At 33.5% G+C, this 24,144-nt stretch overlaps 1 protein-coding gene and 1 non-coding gene across 5 annotated transcripts in view; both read right to left on the bottom strand.

Moving 5' to 3' along the window:
• LOC118733120 (cAMP-specific 3',5'-cyclic phosphodiesterase-like) overlaps positions 1-24,144 on the bottom strand; it is a 192,203-nt gene that overhangs the window by 35,475 nt on the left and 132,584 nt on the right. For 3 of the 4 annotated variants that reach the window (XM_036462354.1, XM_036462351.1, XM_036462352.1), the window contains one exon: positions 8,985-9,023. The exons of the other annotated variant lie outside the window; for it this stretch is intronic. In XM_036462354.1, coding sequence (XP_036318247.1) covers positions 8,985-9,023 — 39 coding nt within the window. The remainder of the gene's footprint in view (positions 1-8,984; positions 9,024-24,144) is intronic. 4 annotated transcript variants of the gene reach the window in all.
• Trnap-ugg lies at positions 21,485-21,556 on the bottom strand. The gene has a single exon. It is a non-coding gene; the product is annotated as a tRNA-Pro (tRNA).

Here is a 24,144-nt window from a genome sequence, read left to right as displayed (position 1 = left end):
GGTATGTAAGCATAAATTTAAATGGAAATGCCAAAATAGTCCACCAACAACCACGAACAGTCGGAATTTTCGCGCTGTAAATTAAGTCGCATAGTTTGCTACGTCAATGTCAATAGCAAAATATCACATTCAATATCGATAACTGTCAATTTTGACATGAAAGGCGGTTTTTAAAATGTGCGACATAAACAGTAAACTTTTTAAAATTTTTATTTTTTTGTGTTAAAGAACATACATATGGGTCATTCCATACAATATTTACACCTCAACATTTATTTTGGGGTGAAATATATTTTTTACGTTCTCTATCGAAAAAAAGAAGACACAATCTGCTTTTATTTCGTCATGATATTTGCAAATCTCGAAAAAAAAAATTCCCGAAATTTTTGTAGTTAATAAACTATTTGTCGGAGAAAATCAGTTCCGAAATCAAAATATGCGTAATTACCACGGCTTTCCCATGAGAGAGTGAGGTAGATTAAAATAAAGAAATTTTTGCATTAAAAAATTCAATTTTTTCATTAACTTCACCACGTTCGATTTTTATTTTTTTTCAACCTGAATAGTTGTCAAACTTTATGAAGTACGCTGTAAATATTTGAGAATGGAAACACTAAAACTGTAGAAGTTACGAGTTTTTTCATACCTGCGTACATAAAGTTTCATAAGGTTTATACATAAAATTAGCGTACTCCGTAAAGTTTGAAAACTATTCAGGTTGAAAAAAAAATCGAAGAAAAAAAAAAATTAAATCTTTTAATGCACTTTTTTATTTTAATCTATCTCATACTCTCAAAGGAAAATACGCACATTAGCAGCACGATAGCTTAATTGACTTTCTCCGACAATTAGTTTATTAGTTCGAAATTTTGTGAATTTTTTTTCCGAGATTTTCGAATATCATGACGAAATAAAAAAAATTGCTGTCTTCTTTATTTCGCTAAAGAATATAAAAAATATATTTTTCGGCAAAAAAAATATTGAGGCCTAAATACATATTGTATGGAATGACCCATATGTATTACGTTCACCGGTATTTTGTTTACTTAGTCGCTTTGTTTTACTTTTGGCTCTTTTATTATTATTTTTAGCACTTATGCTATTAAATTTCCGCAGATTTTGCAATTATTTTTCTACATACATATCTACATATAAATTAGGGAGCATCAATCTCCATACAAAAAAACGGTACTAGTTCTCCATCGGAATTATAAAATTTGTTATATTTTACGACTTGCATCAAAATACTTCAGAAAAAGTGATCTTAACCGATTTTAAAATAATTACAAAAATCGATTTTTTTTTTAACAAAATTAGTTTTTAAAAATATTTTTTTTTACAAAAAACCCCTCAGAAGAGAGAAGAGTTAAACTTAAAAAGTCTGATTTTTGAAGATATTTTTAAATCGGCCCAGTATATGTCTCTGAAATATTTTTTCATAGGTCTCAAAATATAATACGTTTTATAATTCCGGTAGAAAAAGCGCAATTTTTTTTTTGGTTAGGCACCCTAATACATTCGTATTATGTACATATATCCTCATCGGAAATTTTTCAGTCAGATATGATTTTCATCACAGATTTGACAGGCGGTGGCTAATGTTGTTGTTGTTTAAATGCACAACGTACAACTATTTGTGAAAAGAATTGCTCGCAAATTTACTTTTCTAAATGGCTCTCAATTCGTGGAAACAGCACATAGTAAACGTGCAATGTTTTTAGTTTAACTCGCGCTTGGTGCACTTGAAAAGGATGGAATATGAAAACTGGTGAAGGTTGATATACTGCCACTGATCCGATTTAAATGGAATTCGCTTTATATATTCGTTTCACCTCAAAAAGTATAAATGTAAAATATGGCAAAAATTGACTGCAGTAAAAGCCGATCATTCATACATACCTAATTGGTGTTGAAAGCTCAAATTACCTCGAATTTTGTTTAACATCTTATGTAGCTGATGGGTAAGAAGAAATAAGGTAATTATTTTCTCTGAATTTTGGGAGCAAACAGCAAACTTTAAACGCGTTGCTTGAAAAATCTTTTTTTTTGGGTTGTGGAAATCTTTGATTAAATGCGATATGTGTGTACGTTAAGTACATCAGGGTCAAGTTCGAATAAATGAGAGCTTAATCTGTTACAATAGCCATACCGTAATAGGCAGCGCGGGTAACACTGGTCTATCGAGGTAGCTAAAGCACTTCCTCTGCGACAATTACCTATGCTGGGGATGACGGTGGCAATAAATTCTGTTCTACAAATTATCGAAAATTTAAAGGGTCTCTTTGAAGGCTAACGACACAAAATTTGACTCACAATCCGTGATCTGGAAGACATGTCTGACTATAGTAAGTGCAACAGAAAGTTGTCTGTTCGTGAAAGCTATACAAATTGCAAAATAACGTTAAAATAACATTGAAAAATTTTTTGTTCCTGATTAAAATCGATAACAAATTGTATTTCACAACAAATCAAACTACTACAGTTCACATTCGTTATTGCATAATTTTCAATTGGAATTTTCTTTTTTAATATATTTGTTTGTCTCAACGTAAAACATCAACAATCAATTTGCTTTGTGTCAGGCTTTTGCGCACTACTTTGCTTATTTATGTAGATTATTATTATTTTTTTTCTTTTTCATAACTTTGCCTGCCAGTGGCCTTTTTAAATATTTGTTTATCTAAACTCTGTGACTGTTCATTTAAAGAATTTTGCGATCTAACAAAATGATATTTGTCATCAACAACATTATCACCTTCATAATCGGCAAAAACAACTAACACAGCCTGTCTATGCATTAGGCTGCCAGTTCGCTTGTCTGAAAAGCCCAACGTTTGTGTGTAAATTTGAACCCAGTAAGGAAATTGAAGCACGTTATAATGCCTTACCAGCCTTACTAGCCTTACTGTTAACCCGGCGGTCCTTACCACTTCTGTGCCGCCTTTTCCTTACTTTAACAAAATCATGGCCGCCAAATGAAAGTTGGAATTTCGGGTGTATATTTGTTGGCAGACACATTTCCAAGCCGCTCTACCAAATAGTAAAGTACGTAAAATGTAGAGCAAACGCTGGAGGTGCATAGTTCGGCGGTACATTATTTTACCACTTATTTAGTAAGTCGTAGCCGGTGGTGTTCATTTTTAGTCATAGTAAGAATTTTTGTACAAAAAGCTAAAGGAAAACATAGCTTACCTCGTAAGCTGCTTACCTACAATTTTCCAACTGGGAAGCTGAATGTCTTAGAATAATGAGAATAATAATAGCGGCGGCGCACTTTGTCCATTGACATAAATAGCATTTGGATATGTAGGTTAGTGTTTTTATTTGTATAGATATGTATGCTAAAAAGTATGTACGAATACACACTATAAAAAACAAGTAATATTATTGAAATGACTGGCGACGTTCACTGACGCTGTATTTAATTATTGTGTAATAAATTCGTTGGAGAGCATCATGCAAAACGCCTATATGGGCAAATCTCCGGAACCGTGCGATTCAACGCTAAAAAAAGTAAACATTTAAATTGAGCACACAAAAAAAAAAAATTATACATCAAATTGTTTGAAATCCAGTGAGGAAACAATAAATTCTTGTGTGATTCGTTTTTCTCAAATGCTTAAAGAGCTAATTTTCGAAAACTCAAACTTAGCGATACTCCTAGAGGGCGTGGTTTTTGTCCGATTTCAAAAATTTTCAAGACAGTATTTAAGAAAGTCAGTCGTAATTTGGTAAAGATTGGTGAAGTGGTTTTTGAGATACAAATATTTGACAACGTATAGTATTAACCAAAATTTTACAGTTAGTCACCAAACACAATAAACCATTTCTGAGCTCGTGGCAATTGTAAGGGAATTTTCGCATCAGCTTTTGCTGGGAGGCAAATATGTACAGTGGTCGAATAAATTATAAATTATTTTCTCAATTTGTTTAAAATAATTTAGTTTTCTCAAACAAATTTAACAACAAGCGTGTGGATCCAAGTTTAAAATTTTGTGCAATATTAAACAAAAAAATCAGCAAACTTTAGTAAAAATTATTCGGGAATCTGTTCTTGGACAATTTCGTTATTTTCAGAATTTTTTGAGATTTTCATGGACCACTGATGTTTTTCCGATATTTTTTGTTTCAAATTTTGTGTATGATCTCTTGTCGCAGCTTATGTGTGATGTGATGGTAATATTGTAAGATTTTTTTCTTATTTATGTATCCACTTAATTGAGCCAGGTGATACTCTACAAATTTTAACTAGGTAAATACCTATGTTTAAATTTAATTATTTTCAATAAATTTCTTTTTCCACTTTATGAAATGTCAGACAACTATTCCATTAAACCATTGTAATTTTAAAATGGGTGAAACCTTGGTAAAATATGCGTTTTCATTAAAATTTTTTTTAAGGGTTTTTATGTGAAAGGATGGATACGTTTTTTGTTTTTATCTATTTTTTTTGTATAAATTTTTGGCAACTCTATTTAAGCATTTATGGATTATGGATGTATGGTTTTTGAAAAATACGAATTGAATCAATTCAAATTTAAGATAGATGGCAACCCTACTAAAGGGTATGTTTGAATTAACTTTTTCTGACCATTTTTGAATATTGTGCGCTCATTTACCTTATTCACTTAATTCGTTCTAACTTAAAGAGGGTTGGCAACTCTATTAAAGCATGAAATGAAGTATAGCAAATATAAGCAAAAGTTTCGAACACTGCTTCGGCGTTTTTTATACTTTATACGATAACCGAATATGCGAATACTTTTAGTATCCTTTCAAAATTTTTACTTACCTATAAGAATAAAAATATAGTTTAATTTCTAGTAGGTACTTAAGCGCTTAGGTACACATAAATTTTGATGAAAATCCTAAAGTTCTAAAATTATTGTAAATATAAATAGATACGAGTGTTTTTAAAATTAAATTACTTGTAAGGTTTCAGTAAATAAATATATCAGTTTTGCGACTTAATATACATACATACAAAGGTATTTCGTAATCTATCTTGATATTTGTTTGAGAAAATAAATTGCAGAGTTACATAAAATACACAAATCTACGAACTGTAATTGAATACATACAGCGAAAACAACAACAACAAAAACATTAAATAAACATGCTAAATAACAACGAAAGCAAACAATTAAATTCAAACTGACGAAAACAAAAAAAAATTCAGCATGCAATGGATTAGCAAGCAGAAGAAGGCGAGAAAATCATTGCAACAACTTTGTGGCTGAGAAACCAAAATTCAACAAAAACAAAACAAAAAACTACATATACAAATAAAACCAAAATTCCAAAGCTAATACCAAGTTTCGTAAGCTCGCGGGCGGGCAACTGCATAACTACACATATTGGTATGTATGTATGTATGGCATAGCATCAGGTAGGTATGTATGTAAATTAGTAGTCAAAACTCAAGCATACTGATTGAGTCTGTTGGAGGAGTGAATGAGTGAAATAGTGGCGGCCCGGCCGCTTTGAATCGCATGGATAACAAATTGCAGAGCAACAAGGCGAAGAATGTTTATAAATAAATGAAAATAGATTAATGAATAAGCTATGTAGATTAGCAGCAAGTACGTATAAATGCTGCAGAACGGGCAATGCATACAAGGGGGCGGTAAGTTGGATATAGCACCGAAAGCGTAGCGCAATTAAGGCTTCTCGTATTTATGCAACTCAAATGTGAAATATTAAAATTAATCGAACGGAATTCTGAAAATCACAGCAAGTAAGTCGGAGAGGCTAGCGAATTCCAAAAAAATAAAAAATGTTGTAATTGGAATGTAGTGGCTGGCGCAACAGCACAGCCGCCACAACACAGTGGCGGTTTACCTAATACTTAATTACAATTCAGTAACAAAAAAAAACCAAAAAAATTGAAAACAACGAGTTCAACAACAGAATAAAAAGCGTAAAATTTATAGTGCAAACAACGTCATTCACTCGCGCGGAAATGCAAAATTTTAATTCGAATAAGTACGCGGCGACTGCATGCAATCCAATGCGTGAAGGGGAGGGTCTACTACTACGAGCTCTGCTGTGGGCGAGAAAATATTTGTGTATTTTGCTGATATTCTGTGTATGTGCATTAGGGTGGTACAAAAAAAAAAGTAAATTCGGAACTTTATTACTCTTACCCCCTAAGATAGTTCTATACATAGAAAAATATACCACTGTGTTTTTTTACTTGAAATCGAAAAATATTTAGAGGTCTCTCAAAGCGCTCAAAATTTTCATTTTTCGTAGAAATAGTATTAGATTCTTTAAAATCAATATTTTTCGATCGGAAAACTCTTGCTTGTCGGGAGACTTCCAATAATTATACTCAAATGAGATCCAAATACAATAGGGCGAGTTATTACGAAATGCTAAACCAAATATTTGGATATTATAATAGGAAGTCTCTTAAAGAGAAGCAGACTTTTTCCATCGAAAAATATTAATTTTCAAGAATTATGTATAATTTCTAAGAAAACTTTTTTTCCAATATAAAATACGTGTAAAACTTTGAGCGCTTTGAGTGACCTCTAAATAGTTTTTGATCTCGAAATAAAAACAGGGTATATTTTTTCGATATAGAACAATCCTATGGCGTGACAGCATTAAAATTTCCGATTATACTTTTTCACATGCATTTTTGGACCACCCTAATGTGCATATGTACATTTGCAGAAGCATATTCGATATGGATTTGTGTTCTTGGTGTTTGTGATTTTACGTCAGTTGTTGATCTAAAAAAGCATTAAAAATTTTTTGAAGCTTTTTAAATAAAAAAGGTGTGTCGTCGCTGGTATTTTTAAGTGTCTCGAAATGCAGCGAAACACAAATAAAATTATGAAATTGTATATTGTTATTTTTAATTTTTGTTTACGAAGCTAGAAGGTATTTAAAATAATATCAAGGTGAAAAGCTTTTAAATTTGGCATCGTCGTAAAGAACTCAAAACTGCGTGTATATGGATATATGGCGTTGAAAAAAAGAAAATAAATTTAAATATTCAGAAAATAACCAAAATAAGATAGAAGAATATTGGAATAACAAATCTGTGGGATTTTATTAGAAAAACCTATGTGACTTTAGGAGATTTGACTTTGAATTGAAAAATAATACAGTGGTGAAAATAATATTTGCAATGTTTTTCATACAAAATTTTTACGAAAATATTGTTCAATTCTAACAAAAACCATGTAAATTAAAGTTTTAAACTTTTTACAAAACTTGAAAAAAATCAAAAAATTTTCATCAAAATTTCAAAATTTTTATTCGGAACTATTAGAAAAAAAATGAGTATGCAGCTTTGTAGCTCATTTAATTTTAGCCGAATAAAGTACAAGGTTCTGATAAAGACTGCGGTTTATGTAGTATAAGTTACTAGAGTGAATCACAATGCCTACTCGTTTAGCCTGGAATGAGGGTATTCTATTCTGTTCTTCTCTGGTTGTCTTATGGAGAACTTATTGGTTTTTGTTCTTCTTCTCCTTCTTTGTCACTAAAACCCGTCTGCCTGTTTGGGCTGAGACAAAAAAAGTTGAATTTTACTCTCTCCTTTGCAAAGTTGTGATGGCCTATACTACAAACCAGTCAGACATATCAGAAAACCAAAACATGATTACCTGGTACACTGATGGCTCATTCACCGACGAGGGTACCGGGATAGGGCTAGTTGGACCGAGGTTTAGATACTCGGAACCCATGGGAAAACATATATCTATTTTCCAGGCTGAAACATACGCCACAGAAAGATGCGTGGACTTTAATATCAAGAACTACCGGAATCAGAACACCGCGATATTGACTGACAGCCAAGCGGCTATCAAGATCCTCAGATCTCACCAGGTAACATCTAAACTGGTGATAGAGTGCCTCTCTATGAACTTGTTCGGTTAGAGGAAGAGACTCATGGAAAACGCTACTGGGATGATCTACCAGGTTTACCAGTACAAAGCACTTTTAGGAACATATAACCTAAAACTCTTCAAGGAATGTATTAGCTTATCAAAGGATCCTAACTGGACACTGCAGGCCGAACTATCACCTGAATAAACTGAAAATTTACTCGCATGAGCGATGCAGATTTTGCAGGACGGAGAACGAGACTGCACAGCACATCTTAGAAGAATGTCCTGGACTGATGCACAAACGCAAAAGGCAAGGAAATCCGTAGATTTAGGTTCCATATTAAAGTTTCTCTTGGATACCGGATTAGTAGACACTATAATCCATGGAGGGGGCACAATAGATCTTCAGGTTGCAGTGCTCTATCCCCACCATACCAGAGAGCCGCAACATAAGATTGGACGTACATATGTAACACTTCTGTGTGCATCTAAATTACAATGTTTGGCTTAAGACCCCATGCCTTCTCGAGATTTGGATGTGTGAATGTACACCGAAGCTGAAGAGACAAGCTAAGTTTTACGACGATTTTGGCAAATATGCAAATTTTTATTTTCATGTTCATATCAACGAATTCGGATAAAGCGTAAATTTATATAAAACTGCATGGTTTTAAAAATATATATTTATTGCCTACAAAAAAAATAATTAAATAAACTAAATCAACTAAAAATCGAACGAAACAGATGAAACGATCAAAAAATATTACAAAAATAAAAATTCACTCGATTATTATATTTAGATAAAAATGAAACAAATACGACTGCATTTAAAAAATATTCCTTTTGTTTGCTTTGTACAGCTGCTAAGCGCATTGTGCTAAAAACAACAACAAAAAAAAACTGTTATGAATACAAAGAAATCAGCCAGGCATCTTTTGTGCAACAATTACAAATGCTATTTTTATTATAAAAAAAAAAAAAAACAACGAAATAATCAAGCATTTGCATAACATTTATATTTGCTTAAAAAATTGCATTTATATGCGCACTAGCGTATAAATACGGGCATTAAAATATTTTATATTTTTTATATTGAACTAAGTATTGCTGTTTGTTTGTTTTTGTTTTTATACGTACGATCGGTCAATCAGGATAGAGGCCTCCTGCTCTTTAAACCTGTAAAAGGTTACAACAATAAATGTTTTATTTAAAATTAAGTTGGTACGTTGCTTAAAATTTTATATGCATATTTTTGTTTTATTTTTTGCAAATGTTTCTCTTTAAACTAAAAAAAAGCGTTTTATACAAATTATTTACTTTTGCGCATTTATTGATTTATTTGGTGGGTAAATGTTGTTGCTGTTTCTATATATATTTTCTTTTTTTTTTGTTGTTTTTGGGATGATTGCGATGGCTGTGGCGATGCATAAATTACATTGTAGTGGTTGTGGTGGGCTTATCACGCTTTTTTTCTACTATACACCAGTTATTGTGATAAAAAAATGTTGTAAAAAGAAAGAAAAATGAAAAAAAAGGAAATTCCAAAATTTGGGTTCATTTGGGTTTGTGATTGTCTGCTTTATCCCGCTGGATATGAATTATGAAAAATTTCGGTGGAAATTTGATGCTTTGAACCAATATATTTCGATTTAAACTTAATCCATATATCAATATGTTTCCAATATCGTGCAATAAAACAAGTTTACAGTATACGTAACATAACAATCAAATTGATGATATTTTATATATAGTTGAAAACTCAAAGGTTATAGCCAAAAATGTGGTTTTTCATAATTAAGAGTAAGGGATATGTGTCTTTTGTTTATTTTGTGCTCTACCAGCAAATGTTGCATGGAGTGTATGTATATGTATATAAAATGTTTTTAATAATAATAAATAAAAGCTTTAATCTTCTGAAAGCCAAATAAATGTAAATAATTATTAAGTATTAAAAACTTTACAATAAGTCCTTTAACAACTTTTGATTCTGAAAAAAGGAATTGCAACAAAAAAAGTGTGCATATTGGTCACTCTACAGAAGGGAAACTTCTTTTCATCTATTTCAAGTTCGTTTCCTATTTAAGACATTAGTATTAATCTTAAGTTTAGCCTTAGTCTTAGTCGGCAGCCGCTGTGGTGTAGTGGTTGGAAGTGCGTACTATCATTCCGCAGAGCTTGTAATTGAGCCCAGGTTGCGACTAACATTAAAAACCAAATAAATGATAAGCTACGTCCAAATTCTATTTAAAAAAAATTGTTGAAATTTTGAATATAACTTCAATATATTTTTTTTTCTCAAAAACTGAACGTGCTAGAAAAATTGTTTAAAAGCACTTTAAATCAGCACCAAAAATCTATTTGAAACAATTTTTGAAATTTCTAATTTTCGCCATTTTTTGACACTTCAACAGATTTTTTCTCAAAAACGGGACGTGCTAGAAAAATTTTGTAAATGCACTTCAAATCAGCATCAAAAAAGTTATACGATAAGGTCGGGCCCCGTTTTTGAAATAAAAAACGACCAAATTTTGTTGAACCGTGTAACTAATCACTAAAAAATATTTTTTTTTTTAATAAAAGTTATGACTGTTTTTATCGCAGCTCAGCTAACCAAGGACACAGAATTGAATTTAAATATTTTAGCCAGAGTCATAAATAAAAAACTTGCATTTTTTATTCGCTTGGAAATGCAGCAAATTTTTAATCTAAACTCTTAATTTTTCCTATTCACATAAGTAAGTATTTAATGGCATATTACGAAATGTACCTACTTTAAATCTCCAAGGAATTAATTTTCATTAATAATAATATTTAAAGAGCGCCAAGTATTATTAAAAATCACATTTATCTTTCAATCAATTACTCATTTGTGCGAGTGTGACATTAAATCGTCATGCTACGAGGCGAAATCATCCATTTAATTTAACATAATAATAAAAATTAAATTTGCTAAAGTGCGTACACCTGCCGATGCATGTAAATTTTTCTGTCGCCAGATTAAAATTGCATGCATATTCGCTCACAACCATTTTGCATACCACTGAAGATGGAATGCATTATTTTTTTAATTAACCTCGCATTTGTTATTCATGTTGTCAGTCGCGTACATTTACATATGTGTCCTTACACACCTGATGGCCGCGACGACGACCGCATTTGCTTCTGATCTCGGATAATTCATTGCATACATATGTATGTATGTATGTATGTATGTCCTTGTCTGGGTATTCTTTGCATTGTTCGATTTGTATACTCTTCACAAAAGCACTCCATTTTCAATTTGGTTGCATTTTGTCACACAATTTTATTATACTTTTATTATAGTTTATGGTTTCAGTGATGCGCGTATTTGCGCGCACCGGTCACACACAAAGGCACACACGAAGGCATAGATCGACGAGTGAGTGCGCAAGGCTGAGTGTTTGCGTGCGGTGGGGGGGGGTTGCGTTTTGTATTTATTGTAGTTGGTACAGCTGTATATTCATTAAATATTAATTAATCCGTTGTTTTACAATGGTATTGAGTATTTTACGGCTGTGTTGCACTATTATGCAGATATGTGTAAATACTTATGTGCATAGGTCTAAATTTGCACTGAAAAAAGTTTATAAATTTTTATTTAAGATTGAGCAAAAGCACACTTCTAGTTTTTTCCTTAGGTACAGCCCATTTGATAACGGTACCAATATTGAATAGAAACAATTGATAAATCAAGTAGAAGGCTATAATTCGAAGTCCTTAAAAAAATTTGGAGTTGACTATATCCTGCTGACGACCCGGGTTCATCACAAACCCCCCTTGGAATTCCCACGCTGCTATGACTGGATTCAAAGAAGTGCCCGTCTTTAGAGAGCTTAACGGTCTTAACGTATGTATCAAAGATGGAATACGCGGTTGGTATAAGAGTTTTCATTTAGCAATAAACCTAAAGCTATCCTTCCGCCTAACAGAACATGCACGCGTTTTCCAGGCCCAAACCGTTGAAATTAAGGAGGCAGTAAATTTATCATTCGAAGGCTAGACAGTGTTGGAACATTGCGGACTTATCCGACGCTTTTGGGTGTTCTATGAGCCACCAGCGCTTTATTGGGAATGAGCAAAGAAAATACCTGCTTTCGGTAGTCTTCACAGGACACTGATCCATTGGGGCATATGCCGGGAGGATTGGCTTACCCGGCAATAGGTTCTGTCGCAGATGCGAGGACCCGAACTCACAGAAAACATCTGGGCAATTTCTGTGCGAAAGCCCAGCCTTCGAAAGGATGAGATAAAAGACACTCGGCAAACCATTCATGCAGAATATTTCAGAGTGCAGCCGCCTCTATCGGTATAACGTACTAAACATCCCTTAAATCCGCTAAATTGCTGCAGGTCGCACGAGTTGTGAAATCAAAATGGAAGAGCTTGCTAATTGTTTGTAACTAGAGTGAACATCTAATTAAATCAACTTACAGCGCGTTGGTCTGGCATATCTATATGTCATATCTATATGTAATTCAAGCTTTCCGCTTTTAGCTGTAGTCGTTATTGGAGTAACTTTTGGACTTTACAACTATAAATGGAAATTTTTCAGGCTCCACAGCTGCCACTATTCAAACAAAGTGGAGATTAAACAGACAGATTTTGGCTAATAGATCACGCCAACTTAGACAATAGCGCCATAGTCACCTACTGAAGAGACGTAGAATTTGACACCCTTTAAAGCAACGTAGAAAATCTGGCTTACTGGATTCCATATTGCTGCAATGTTTCTTTCAGCCTGAAATTTAGGCAAAGGTGGTAAGCATGCGGGATCTCAATATTTGCCTTTGTTGTAGACATTCCAGTGGAATTCAAAGCCCGCAGGCCGGCAACTACTAAGTCGGTATTACAAGTAAGCTGTAAGGTAATGTCGAAACTTTCTAAAATATTTTATACAAAACATCGTCACTATATACTTAGCCTCAGATCATAGTGTTGTTTCGAGAAATATGGAGCGGATGGGCGCACGAAGAAAGGGTCCGTTTCAATTGTTGGTGAATAGATTTAAGGCATACAATTCTCTCTGAAATTTCTGATCCCACAAGTTGAGGAAAAGAACAGACTAGATAGATAACAGGGTATCATATCAAACATAAATGTACTTACGGGAACACTGGAACAGTGGGAAGAGGTGGAATCTATTTCAAGTACCTTCTGAGAAAATATCTTACACCACAAAGAAAGCGCACCATGAGGCATCGTCCCATTGTCCCTCCAATCTCTTTGGATTAGTCATTAAAAATCTTCCTTAATAGGCTTGCGAAACTTTAACTTAAAATCGGAATGGAGGAAATAACATGGAGTAAAATAATATAGAATTTTGCCTCGGCCTGGCATGGTTTTTACAGCTAAGTATTTTTAAAAACTCTGTTGTTGTGAGTTTTGAGCACTCTTTCCATTGCGTATGCTTTTTTTGCCGCATTTTTATTTTTCACTGCATGGCCACGCTATTAATGGCTCACCGTTGGGCCTATTTCATAATTTCAGAGGTCTCGTTCATCTATAGTATTTGTGTATCTTTCTTATACATACTGTCGTGGTCAATTTGTCTTCCGTTGTATTGACGCATATCTTTTTAGTTTTTTCTTGCTCTTTTCTCAATGCTGATTGCATTGCAACACTTGTGATAGGTTTTTCGTCATTAACTATCCTTGTGCCACTGTGCTACTCACGGCCAATGCACGTCCCCGGCGTGTATGCTACGACAATAACGCAAAATTTCAATGGAAAATAGTCACCAATTTTTTCGCGTCTAACAAAATCATTCATTATGAGCGCCATTGCTATTGACCAAATATGCCACAGAAAAAAATGCAAGCAACATTTCAGATATTTGATAAAAAAAGGCAAAAAAGCACAAATCATAGGAAAAATGTATAATTTTCCAGAAAAATAAGCAAATTGTGGCTTGCATTGAAAATTTCTGGCGAACTTGTCACCTTGAAATTATCAAAATTTCTTCTTCGCCGCCACGCAATCACCCCAAACTGGTTGCACGAATCCACCAAGAGATTCTGGAAATTTTTTCCTTTCTCCTGAATGCAATTAAAATTCGCAATATTAAATTTTTCGCTCATTCACAATCTCATTCTCATCTACATTTCTACTTCTACGCCAAACTGCATTGCAAGTGCTTTTGACTTTGTATGTACGAGATTAATGCTGCTGGCAGTGAACCCAGTAAGAAAATTCGAAGATCGATCTCGGCCGGTTCGAAAATGCCCATCAAGAACTCCCTATCTTAGAATTTTGTTCAAAAACACCCTATCTCAACTTAAAATATATTGACTATATGTTGAGATAGGGCATTTTTGATGCATAACCGCACTAATTATTAAAAGGAAACCTAAAATTGAAAGGATTGGGACGTGAAAAGGAATTTTATGATACCCATTTTTGTTTTTGAGAATCAAAAGAAAACATATCGGTGAATAATAGATTTAAATTTAAACTTGTGATAGTTTTTCATAATAGATTTTATAATCTAAATAAAAAGATGCACTTCTGCACTGCTCGAAATTTTTACGCCAAGCTATCAACTGCCACCATATGCATACTCACACACATAAATGGTGAATACATTTTAATTTAATAGATATATGTACATATGTATGCATGTATGAATGCGGATGTGTGCTGGCGACTGCTATGTTCTAGCTCTGGTTTAGAGCAGTTCCGGTGAGGCAAGCTGCATGCCAACCAGAGATCTGCAATGAGTACTACTGGAAGTGGTGCACATAAGTCATGAATCATGAGCCAAGACAATTGCTGCAAATGCGAATTCAACCCAGCTCTTAAAAATACTATGACTCATTTCCACTGAAACAAAAAATATTCAAAGCATTCCTATACTTATTCCTGTATTTATACATATGACAGCAATTCATGGTCCTACCCAGTATAGGAAATCAGTTAGATTTTTCTTGTTTGTTCACGTGCGAGGTTGAAAATAAATTTGATGGTTTTGAGTATTGTTTTGAGTTACCACCACAATTAAAATTGCGAATGTCTACTGTGCATAATTGCTTTTACATTTCTTTTTGCTATCATCCTTTCGATTTGGTAAGTATCTATTTATTTTGTTGTTATATTCTATAATTGTGCTGTGTTGTGCGCAGCACTAAGAAGATTCACTTTATTTAAGTTATTCCTCTGAATTCTTAGTGCTTGTTGGTGCTTTGCCTCAATTCGGTAAAACACAATTTATTTATTGGCACAAGGAGAGAACTGAGCACTATACCAGTTCATATATGAAAAGAACTTACACTTTATTCATACTTTTCCTATGTATATAAAGTGTCTTAGTGGAAATGAGTAAATATTCTACATTTTCTCAACAAATCACTTAAAAAAAACGAACAATTGCAGATCTCTAATGCTAACGCAATGGCAAATTATTTTCCGTGGCGCGTAGTAAACTTTTGTTTTCGTCTACTTTCTGTTTGCGGCTCTGTATTAGTTTTCTTTCATTGAGGTAGGTCAGTTGAAATGTGCTGTGTGTGTGTGAAAAGGACAAAAAAACAGTAGCAATTTTTTGTTTTCCATTTAATTAATTATTTTTCTTTGGCTTTACTTTGCGTTGGAGCGCGATTGAGTTGGGCTGAGCTCTGCGTGAATACAGATTAAAGCAACACGAAACAAAGGTTAGTAATTAATTAGCGTTGATTAAAATTGAGCTTTGAACTAATATGAGTTCAGCAACTAAAATGTTTGTGATTCAATTTTTTTTAAATTTAATGGCGAGTTTTTGAATACTAATTTTAGAAAGTGTGAGAAGCTCGAGGTAACAGAAAAGTTTTTTGCCAAATTAAGATTCTACGTTGTTGTGATACATCTTTTTTTTTATTTGGCACTACAACCGTTTGTCGGTTTGGGCCGAGAACAAAAAACATCGCCAGTTGCCTCTCCCAATTGTGGAAAGGTCCTTCCATACTTGGTCCTTCCATTGCGTTCGTGGGCGCCCTTGCTTTCGTTGCCCATCCATGGGAGCGTAGTCGAAGGATCACCGGAGCGTCATCATCGATGCGTTCAACATGCCCAAGCCAGTGCAATCGTTGTATTTTTATGCGCTTAACTATATCCATGTCGTTAAAAAGCTCGTACAATTCGTTATTCCATCTTCTTTGGTACTCATCGCCCACGCGAACGGGGCCATATATGTATCTTGCGAAGAATAGTTCTCTCGAAAGCCCTCAAAGCCGTTTCATCTCGAGCGATGGCTGTGTGTCAATACGCGAAGACTTTTTATGTGTTGCCAGCGTTGAGAACATCTGTTATCAGATTTCCATATTCATCTCTACAGGCACCAGCCCCGGTCTTGGAACCGTTAGATTGCTGCCCTATTTCTGATAGAATTTTCGAGCCGCATGTTATGATATACATATACAAAATGGTAAGCGAATAGAGCGAAAAATTGTAAAATTAGATGACCACCTATCTAGATATTAATTTACGCCCGCTCGTGGGGCGAAGCGTGTCAAGGGTACACTTCATCATGAAACCTAAACCTTCACAAATTTTAGACTGCCCAGACGTTGAGCTTGTTACCGATTCAATTTCTCTGATTGCCGACCTTGCTTTCTCTTCTAAATGCCTCGCGCACGGGTTGAGTTCTTCCTGCAATGTCAACTGGCATTATGTTCAATATGGCATTAAGTGCGGGGTGGTTCGAAATGCTGCAGAGTAGCTTTCTCTAGCGGATTCCATCCAACGAGAACATTATAACACCTACAGCCTTATTAGATATTTTATGCAATAGACCCCAAGCTTTACCAATAGCTCCTCTGCTTCAATATAAGACCACTGATGCCTTCGTTATTATTTCCGCAATATTTAGAATGAGGCCCAGGTAAGTATTGGACCCTGACATAAAGCTGTAGCGAAACTTTTTTTTTCGAGGGAGAGAGTTACGTGTGGGATCTTTTGATCTCAGGTATGCAAGACCGGCTCTGTTTTTAAGTGCTAATGACGAGGCAGGCACCTACTGAAACTGGAACTCATTGGATCATCCCACCCCCATGTCTCCTATACATCTTTTTTTTATATGTACAAATATTTAAAGTAGCGGACTGGATATTTAGCAAAAGGTGGCGCGGTCTTCAAACCAGGGTCTACAGTGATAGCTAAGCTGTACATGAATGTAACTTTCAGCTGAACTCTGTTGCAAAATTCACTAAGCCTGCAGTCATATGGCGACCCGGAAATTGTGGTGTTCAAGGAGACGAACAAGCAATCAGAAGGCCAAGTATAACAGGTACTTTTAGGTACATTATGAGAAAGGTGTTTCATGAAAACGCCAGAATTCTAATCGAAAAAAAGGAAAAGGGTATTATGACACCTTGTAGCACTGTTTACGGCACACAATCCAAGGCGCAAACATATGGTTTCCTTAGGTATCGTCGACGACTAAATTGCAAAATAATTTTGCTTGACGGATGGAAATATTGCAGACAAGTACCCTTCTAGCTGTTCGGTGCAGATATCTGGGCCAGATGTATTAATTAAGATTGAACAATCTTCATTTTCTTTACCTCAACCAATTACTCAGATTCATGAAATAATCTAGAAAATGTGCAGAGGAGTAATGACTCCCCCTCATCACCACCTTCTGTGAATTCGCCACAACAACTATGGTGGCGAATTATCTACATAGACTTCAGTGAGTGCCTCTGCTTCAATGATATACTTAGGTAAGTAAATCTGCATACATACAAACTAAATTTAAATAAATCTCAAGAAGAAAAGGCGGCCGAGTGGTGGGGTGATGATAGAAAAAATATTGAAAGAAGTGTATGTGTAAGACTTATCAGTCACTGTGAAGATAAGGGTGCTGGCGCCTAGTTATGAGCTTGCAGAAATATACCCTGCAGTTAAAACCCAAATCAGTTAGTAAAAATATCAGTATATTAGCTGGTAAGAGCTCAAGCGGCGGGCTGCCAGTTTGATAATGCGATCAGCTACAACCGCCTTTTAATTGTCAAAGCCAAATCTGAAAAAAAGGTTAGATGTTTTCCTCACAAATGTTGTCTATGGCGTCGAAAGAAAACTACCGCTTCTGGTTCAGAGGTCGCAGGATCGAATACGCTTGGTGGTGGTCAAATTATGTAAATGAATGTTATGTATTTAATATACATTATAGAATATTATTAAAATTTTATAAATTTGATTTTATTTGGAACAAAACGTAAATAGTTAATTAAAAAATTAATAAATAAAAAAAAACAACATTTTTGTGTAAAACAATGAATTTTAAAAATACAATTAAAAAACATGAAATGAAAAAAAAATATTAAAAAAGTGATTTAAAAAAAAAGAAAAAAATGCGCTATCCCGTCAATTGGTATGACGCTACTAATATTTCTACTAGTAGGTGCTGATGCATAGTCGAACAATTGATATTTCGTATGACATCTCCATGCAAAAAATCCCAATTGCTACCTTGGAAAGAGGACGGAAGGCGAACTAGTTGAGCTGAACACCTAACTGGAAGTATTCAAGTTCACAACTAGTATCTAGCTTTTCCTGCAGGGTATTTAGTCCTACCAGTGAATGTGCATGTATGTATATGTTGTGCAGTGTGAATGTGTGCATGAACTGTGAAAGGGGTTAACAGATGTTCACCGAATACTTGTCGCAAATCTGCTTACGCAAAAAAAAACCAATGTGTCATAAAAGTACACATTAGCACGTGAGAATGTCTTTAAACATTTTTGTATGTAAACGTAGATGAGAACACCATATACATGTGTATGTATGTATATATATATGTATATATAGTACATTTGGTTACCCAAGTAGCATTTTCAATCATAAACCACTCGAAATCAAATTCTTTTCTTGCGCACATAATAGCGAAACATCTATCTGGAGCAAAAAACTATCTTTCTCTTTCTATGGCTTTTTCAACGCAGCCAAGCACTATTCTTCTAGACGACTCTCAATCGATGCGTGTATTTTATAAATCATCAAAAAATTTTCAAAATGTCGGCTGGCTAGAAATTTTCGATGATCGGGTTAGCGAGTGAATGTTTATGTGTCTTGGCACTCACTTACAATGGTGTTATATCACCAACAACATAGAAATGAGGTTAAAATGGGTGCCAAATGTCGTTGCATCAATTGTCGATTTAAGAGCGTTTGAAGGAGCAGAGCTGCACAAGCTGAGATACATATGTATGAACATGTGAACTTACGATAATTTAGGTACATACGTATGTGCATTAGAGTGCATCACACTAAATAAAAAAAAATAAAATTGGTACTGTTTTCTTTCGGAATTATGAAATTTAGACTTTCGTATTAATAATTCCGAAAAATGATAAGAATTACGTGAGCTGGTTTGATTTCAAACTAGCTCCAAAAAAGCATTATTTTGGTTCCGTTGATGATGTTCAATGCTCTTCTATCACATGTGGTTATTTTTTAGATTTTTTTGTTTTAACTAATTATATTTATAAAAACTCGATTTTTGGAGGACTTTTTAGATCGGTGCACCTCACCTAAATCTTAATATTTTTTGCGAAAGTTTTTCAATATATTAAATTTTTGGTGAGGCACTCTAATGTACCTACATGTCAAAGTAAAGTCCAAAGGACGCCTAAGCTCAAGCCAATAATTTGTAGCAGGTGTTGGTAGCTGGCGATCACTGGCGAGGACTGCAGCCAAAACACAGATACAGACAGAAACATAAAAGCTGGTATGCTCATTGGTGCTGGCACTCTGTTGGTGGAAGTCACAAGACTGTTGAGGCTGTGGCTGACGTTCAGGTTGAGGTCATTTGGCTTGTGGCTTTGTCGCTAACATTTGTCGTCTTCGTCAACGTCGACGCGGGTCAGAATAAGGGAGACACATATGCAATATCTACCTTCAGATACATATGTACATATGTGTAGTATATTTGTATTTTAGTAGACACAGCAGTCGTTCAAAAAAAAAAAACAAAACAAAATTAAACAAAGCATGGGTGTGCGCGCAATTACTGAAGGACCTTTTTCACCGAGTAGAGAGCAAGAAGGAAAACGTAAAACGCCCAAGCTACACTAATTCACATAAAATTTCAGCCGAAATCTTACAATGAGATTACATTAGTATGCAAGCGCTCCACAAATGCGATGTGTTTGTGTGTGAATTGTCATATAAAGTACAGGCATAGAAATTGAAATACTGTCGCAAAGAAATTTTTTAAAGAATGTGTATCCGTGTGCACATGATAAGGGTGCAGTATACTTAGGGGTATGCTGGCAAAAAAGAATTTCTTGAATGGCTTTGCAATTCCGCATGAGAAAACAATTTGCAAGGCAAAGAGTTGAAACAAACCCAGAAAAGGTAAAAAAAAACATACGAGATCGCAAAGAAAATTTTGCTGGAGTTTGTAAATGTGCATGAATACTACCGTAAACTCTTGTTGCTACGTGGTACAAAGCTCAATAAAAATATTAAAAATAAAAATGTTAACAAGCCACAATAACATTGACAAAATACATAGTTTAGGAAGAGCCTGCCTGAAACTATACAAAAAAGCAAATAAGCAAATGGATGTATAGAATTGACAACAACAACCACGCTGTCGAGTTTAAATAGCGGCAAATCAGCTGCACTTGATAGTAGTTGGTTGAATAAGGAAAATAAATTAGCAACAAGAGTTTACGGGATGTACATAGCTCAGTGGTTAACGCTTCTGACTTTGAACATCGAATTCGCAGGTTCGATCCCTGCTGAAGTCTAGAAAAAAGAAGTCTGATGAGGAGATGTGGTGATCTCCGAAATAGTGCTATAACTTCTACCGCTTAGACTTTGTTGCCTTTTAAATTTTTCCTAATAAACAATCGTGGTACAAAGCTCAATAAAAATATTAAAAATGAAAAGCTTTATATAAAAATAAAAAACATAAAAAATATAAAATAAATCAAATAAATATTAAAAAAAATGCACATAATGTCTATAAAAAAAAAATAAATTAACACAATGAAATGCAAGAAAAGGCTATAAAATATATAGAAAGAAATAAAATAAATATAAATAAACAAAATAAAATGCAAAAATACTGTAAAACAAATCAAATGCGAAAATTTTTGTTAAATAAACAAAAAAATAATTAAATAAGTAAACAAAATATATTAGCACAAAAATAAAATGCTATTAATAAAACAATATAAAATGAAATTAATAAACAAATAAGCAAAATAAAATGCAAAAATACTCTGAAAAAATATTCTGAAAAAATTAACAAACATGATTTTAAATAAATATATAAAATAAGTTAACACAAGATAAACGCTGAACACAACAAAATAAAACAAATAAGTAAACTCAATAAAATACAAGAATCCTCTAAATCTAAAGTAACAATAAGAAAAAAATTAACTAATTCAAAAAGGTTTAACCCGAAAAAATCAAAACAAAAATAAATTTAAATAAATGTATAAAATAAATACAAAAGTAGGTAAAACAAAATTTAGTAATCAAAACGTTAAGAAATGAAAGAAAATTAAAGGGAAATGCCTAATTTTTTGCATACACTCTCATAAAGGTAAAAAATTAAATAAATCATTTGTGAACAAATAAAAACTATCCCTTTTTGGAAAAAACTAAATAAATAAAAACACAAAAAAGTGCATGGGCTCAACCGGGATTTGAACCCGGGACCTCTCGCACCCAAAGCGAGAATCATACCCCTAGACCATTGAGCCGCCTATCAAAATGCAAGCGATTGCTGCTTATCTGCGCAAAAGTAGTTGGCCACCAGTTAATGTAGAGCTTACCAAAGACAAATACAATGCACGAAAATTAACGACAAAACATTAATCGCAAGAGCAACTTGCATACTAAATTAGTTTTTTCGAAACCAGTTCGATTCAAAATATGCAAACAGTTTTAATTCATTGACTGAATTTCGTAAACTAGTATGCATGCACTGTTGCTCGACGATTGTGTCGCACGCTTTGCCTTACCCACTTTTGCTTGTTAACTTTTTGTTTTTGGGAAAAAAATTGCTTGAATTGCCATTTGGTCTTCTTTGTATTTAAGTTTTGATACAAATTCTCGCTTGATATGGTATACCAAAAAGCGTGCTCGTTCAAGTTGGGGATGTAGCTCAGATGGTAGAGCGCTCGCTTAGCATGTGAAAGGTACGGGGATCGATGCCCCGCATCTCCATGAGATTTTTTTTTTACTCAAAAGTATGTATTATTTTAAATTTTATAGTTTTTAAAATAAGGACTAGCTGTGTTGGGAGCAGCAGTGGCATGTTTTTTTTTTCAAAAAAAAGAGGTCCAGCCAAAAAATATAAACCAAAATACTAGAATATAAAAAAAGTACTGATATTTCTTAGTATAAATAAGAGTTATTTTCAGATCTTGAAATCAAACAGACAGAGAAAAAATATGAGCAACTTTTTTTTTAATTCTAGAAGAAATCTATTTCACTGAAGTATAAAGTATATTTTTCGCAAGACTCCGTTTCTTTTTGGCTCATTTTTTTCTCCTTTTATTTTTTGGGATTTGATAATGAAATGAAAAATTTGTAAACTTTCGTGTATTTTTGGGACTTTCCAAGCATTTTGCGCGATTCAGAATTTTTTCTGAACATCTTGGGACTTTTTTATTTTAATTTTTCGCAACTTTTTGGAATATTTATGAAATTTTTTTGAAGTTTTAAGTCTTTGTTTTTTTTTTAGTTTAATATTTACATTTTTGGACTGCAGGAAAAAAGAAAAATATATAATTAGGTACTGACAGATTTTTGCCTAAAAAAATAAAATGCAAAAAATAAACGAAATTAATAATTAATTAATCTTTATTATTCTTTTGAGATTGGTAATGTTATGAAATGCTTTGCTAGTTTTCAGGTTTTGCCCCGAGACATTTCCGGAATTTTTCGCGATTTTCCGGACTATTAAAATATATTTCAAGTATTCTTTGTCTAATATTTTTCGAGATCGTTTTTGGACCTTTCAGTGAGTTTCTGGTCTTACCAGGGTGTCGGCAACATTTGTGACTGGTTTCAAGATTTTTCATAATTTTCTGGCTCAAAAGTATACAAAATTTTATTTTAATTTTTTGAATGCTAGAAATAAATTTGCCTGGAGGGGGTTTCATTCTAAGAAAAAATAAAAGCAAAAAATAATTGGCAAAAAAGGGTTGAAAAAAACCAGATTCCTGAAAAAATCACTAAAATCTGAAGAAAATCTTGAAAAGTTGCGAGAAATATTAAAAATCACCAAGCACTTCGTTACTTATTTTTTTTTCAATCTAAAAGAAAAAGCAAAAATTTTCCATTATTGTTTCTTTTCCTGAACCAAGTATATAGAAAACTACCAAATACTTTAGTACTTTAGTATTTAGCACTTAGCTCTTTAGTGTATAAGCTTACTCAAAATTTTGCTGTTATACAGACCCAAAAAACTATATATTTACATATCACGAATATCGAATCGGATATCGCCTAAATACACTAAATAATAAATTTCTTACTTTGCTAAAATTTCCTTAAAAAAATGCGTCGAATCAACCAATTTTGTTTATTAACAAAACATAAATTACTTAAGCCCTTTTTAAAATAAGCGAACGCTTTGCACGAGCTTAACAAAAGTATGTTATTGCGCTTGTTAATAGAGGTACTCAATGCCTTCGGTTAACTATAATTCAGTTCACTTTCCAAGTGGATTACAATGTGGTTTGCTAGATACTCTCGTAAACCTGCCAAACTTCATGTTGCGAACAGCATATTTGCATTTAACATTAACTTGTAAATACATTCATTATTTGCACGGGTGTGCACATTTTACATAAAGTTTATACAAACGAACACATCTAACCTTATATACTTTTGTATATACCTTCTATTTATGTGAGATATGAGCTGCACAAAACCACAATGGCCAATGTTGAATTGGTTGTGTTCGTTTGTAGTGTATTGATTGCAATAGAGGGAGCACTTGTGCTCGCATAAAATATTTGCACTTACATACATACATAGATGCATATGCTAGATTAAAAAATTTGAATTGGCCAGGAGTGCATTCCTTTTAACTGTACCTACATAAGTACGTATGTAGATATGCATGAATGCACTTATTAGATAGGATATTTTGTTATACAAATTACTGAAATGCAAACTTAGTGCAGACTTTTGGCAATTATTATCCTGATTATCTGACATTTAAGTAATTTCAGTAGCATCTATAAAAAATGAAAGGTAAAAAATACTTCCAAACAGATAAGGAATAAATAATATAAAAAAAACTTTTTAATATACAACGCTTTTATAAATGGACTAA

Source organism: Rhagoletis pomonella, unplaced genomic scaffold (genome assembly GCF_013731165.1).
Source record: "Rhagoletis pomonella isolate Grant_MI unplaced genomic scaffold, Rhpom_1.0 Rhpom_scaffold_00002, whole genome shotgun sequence".
Taxonomy (NCBI): Eukaryota; Metazoa; Arthropoda; class Insecta; order Diptera; family Tephritidae; genus Rhagoletis; species Rhagoletis pomonella.
Note: the sequence above shows the minus strand (reverse complement) of the source record. Positions and strands in the feature narration are given on the sequence as shown.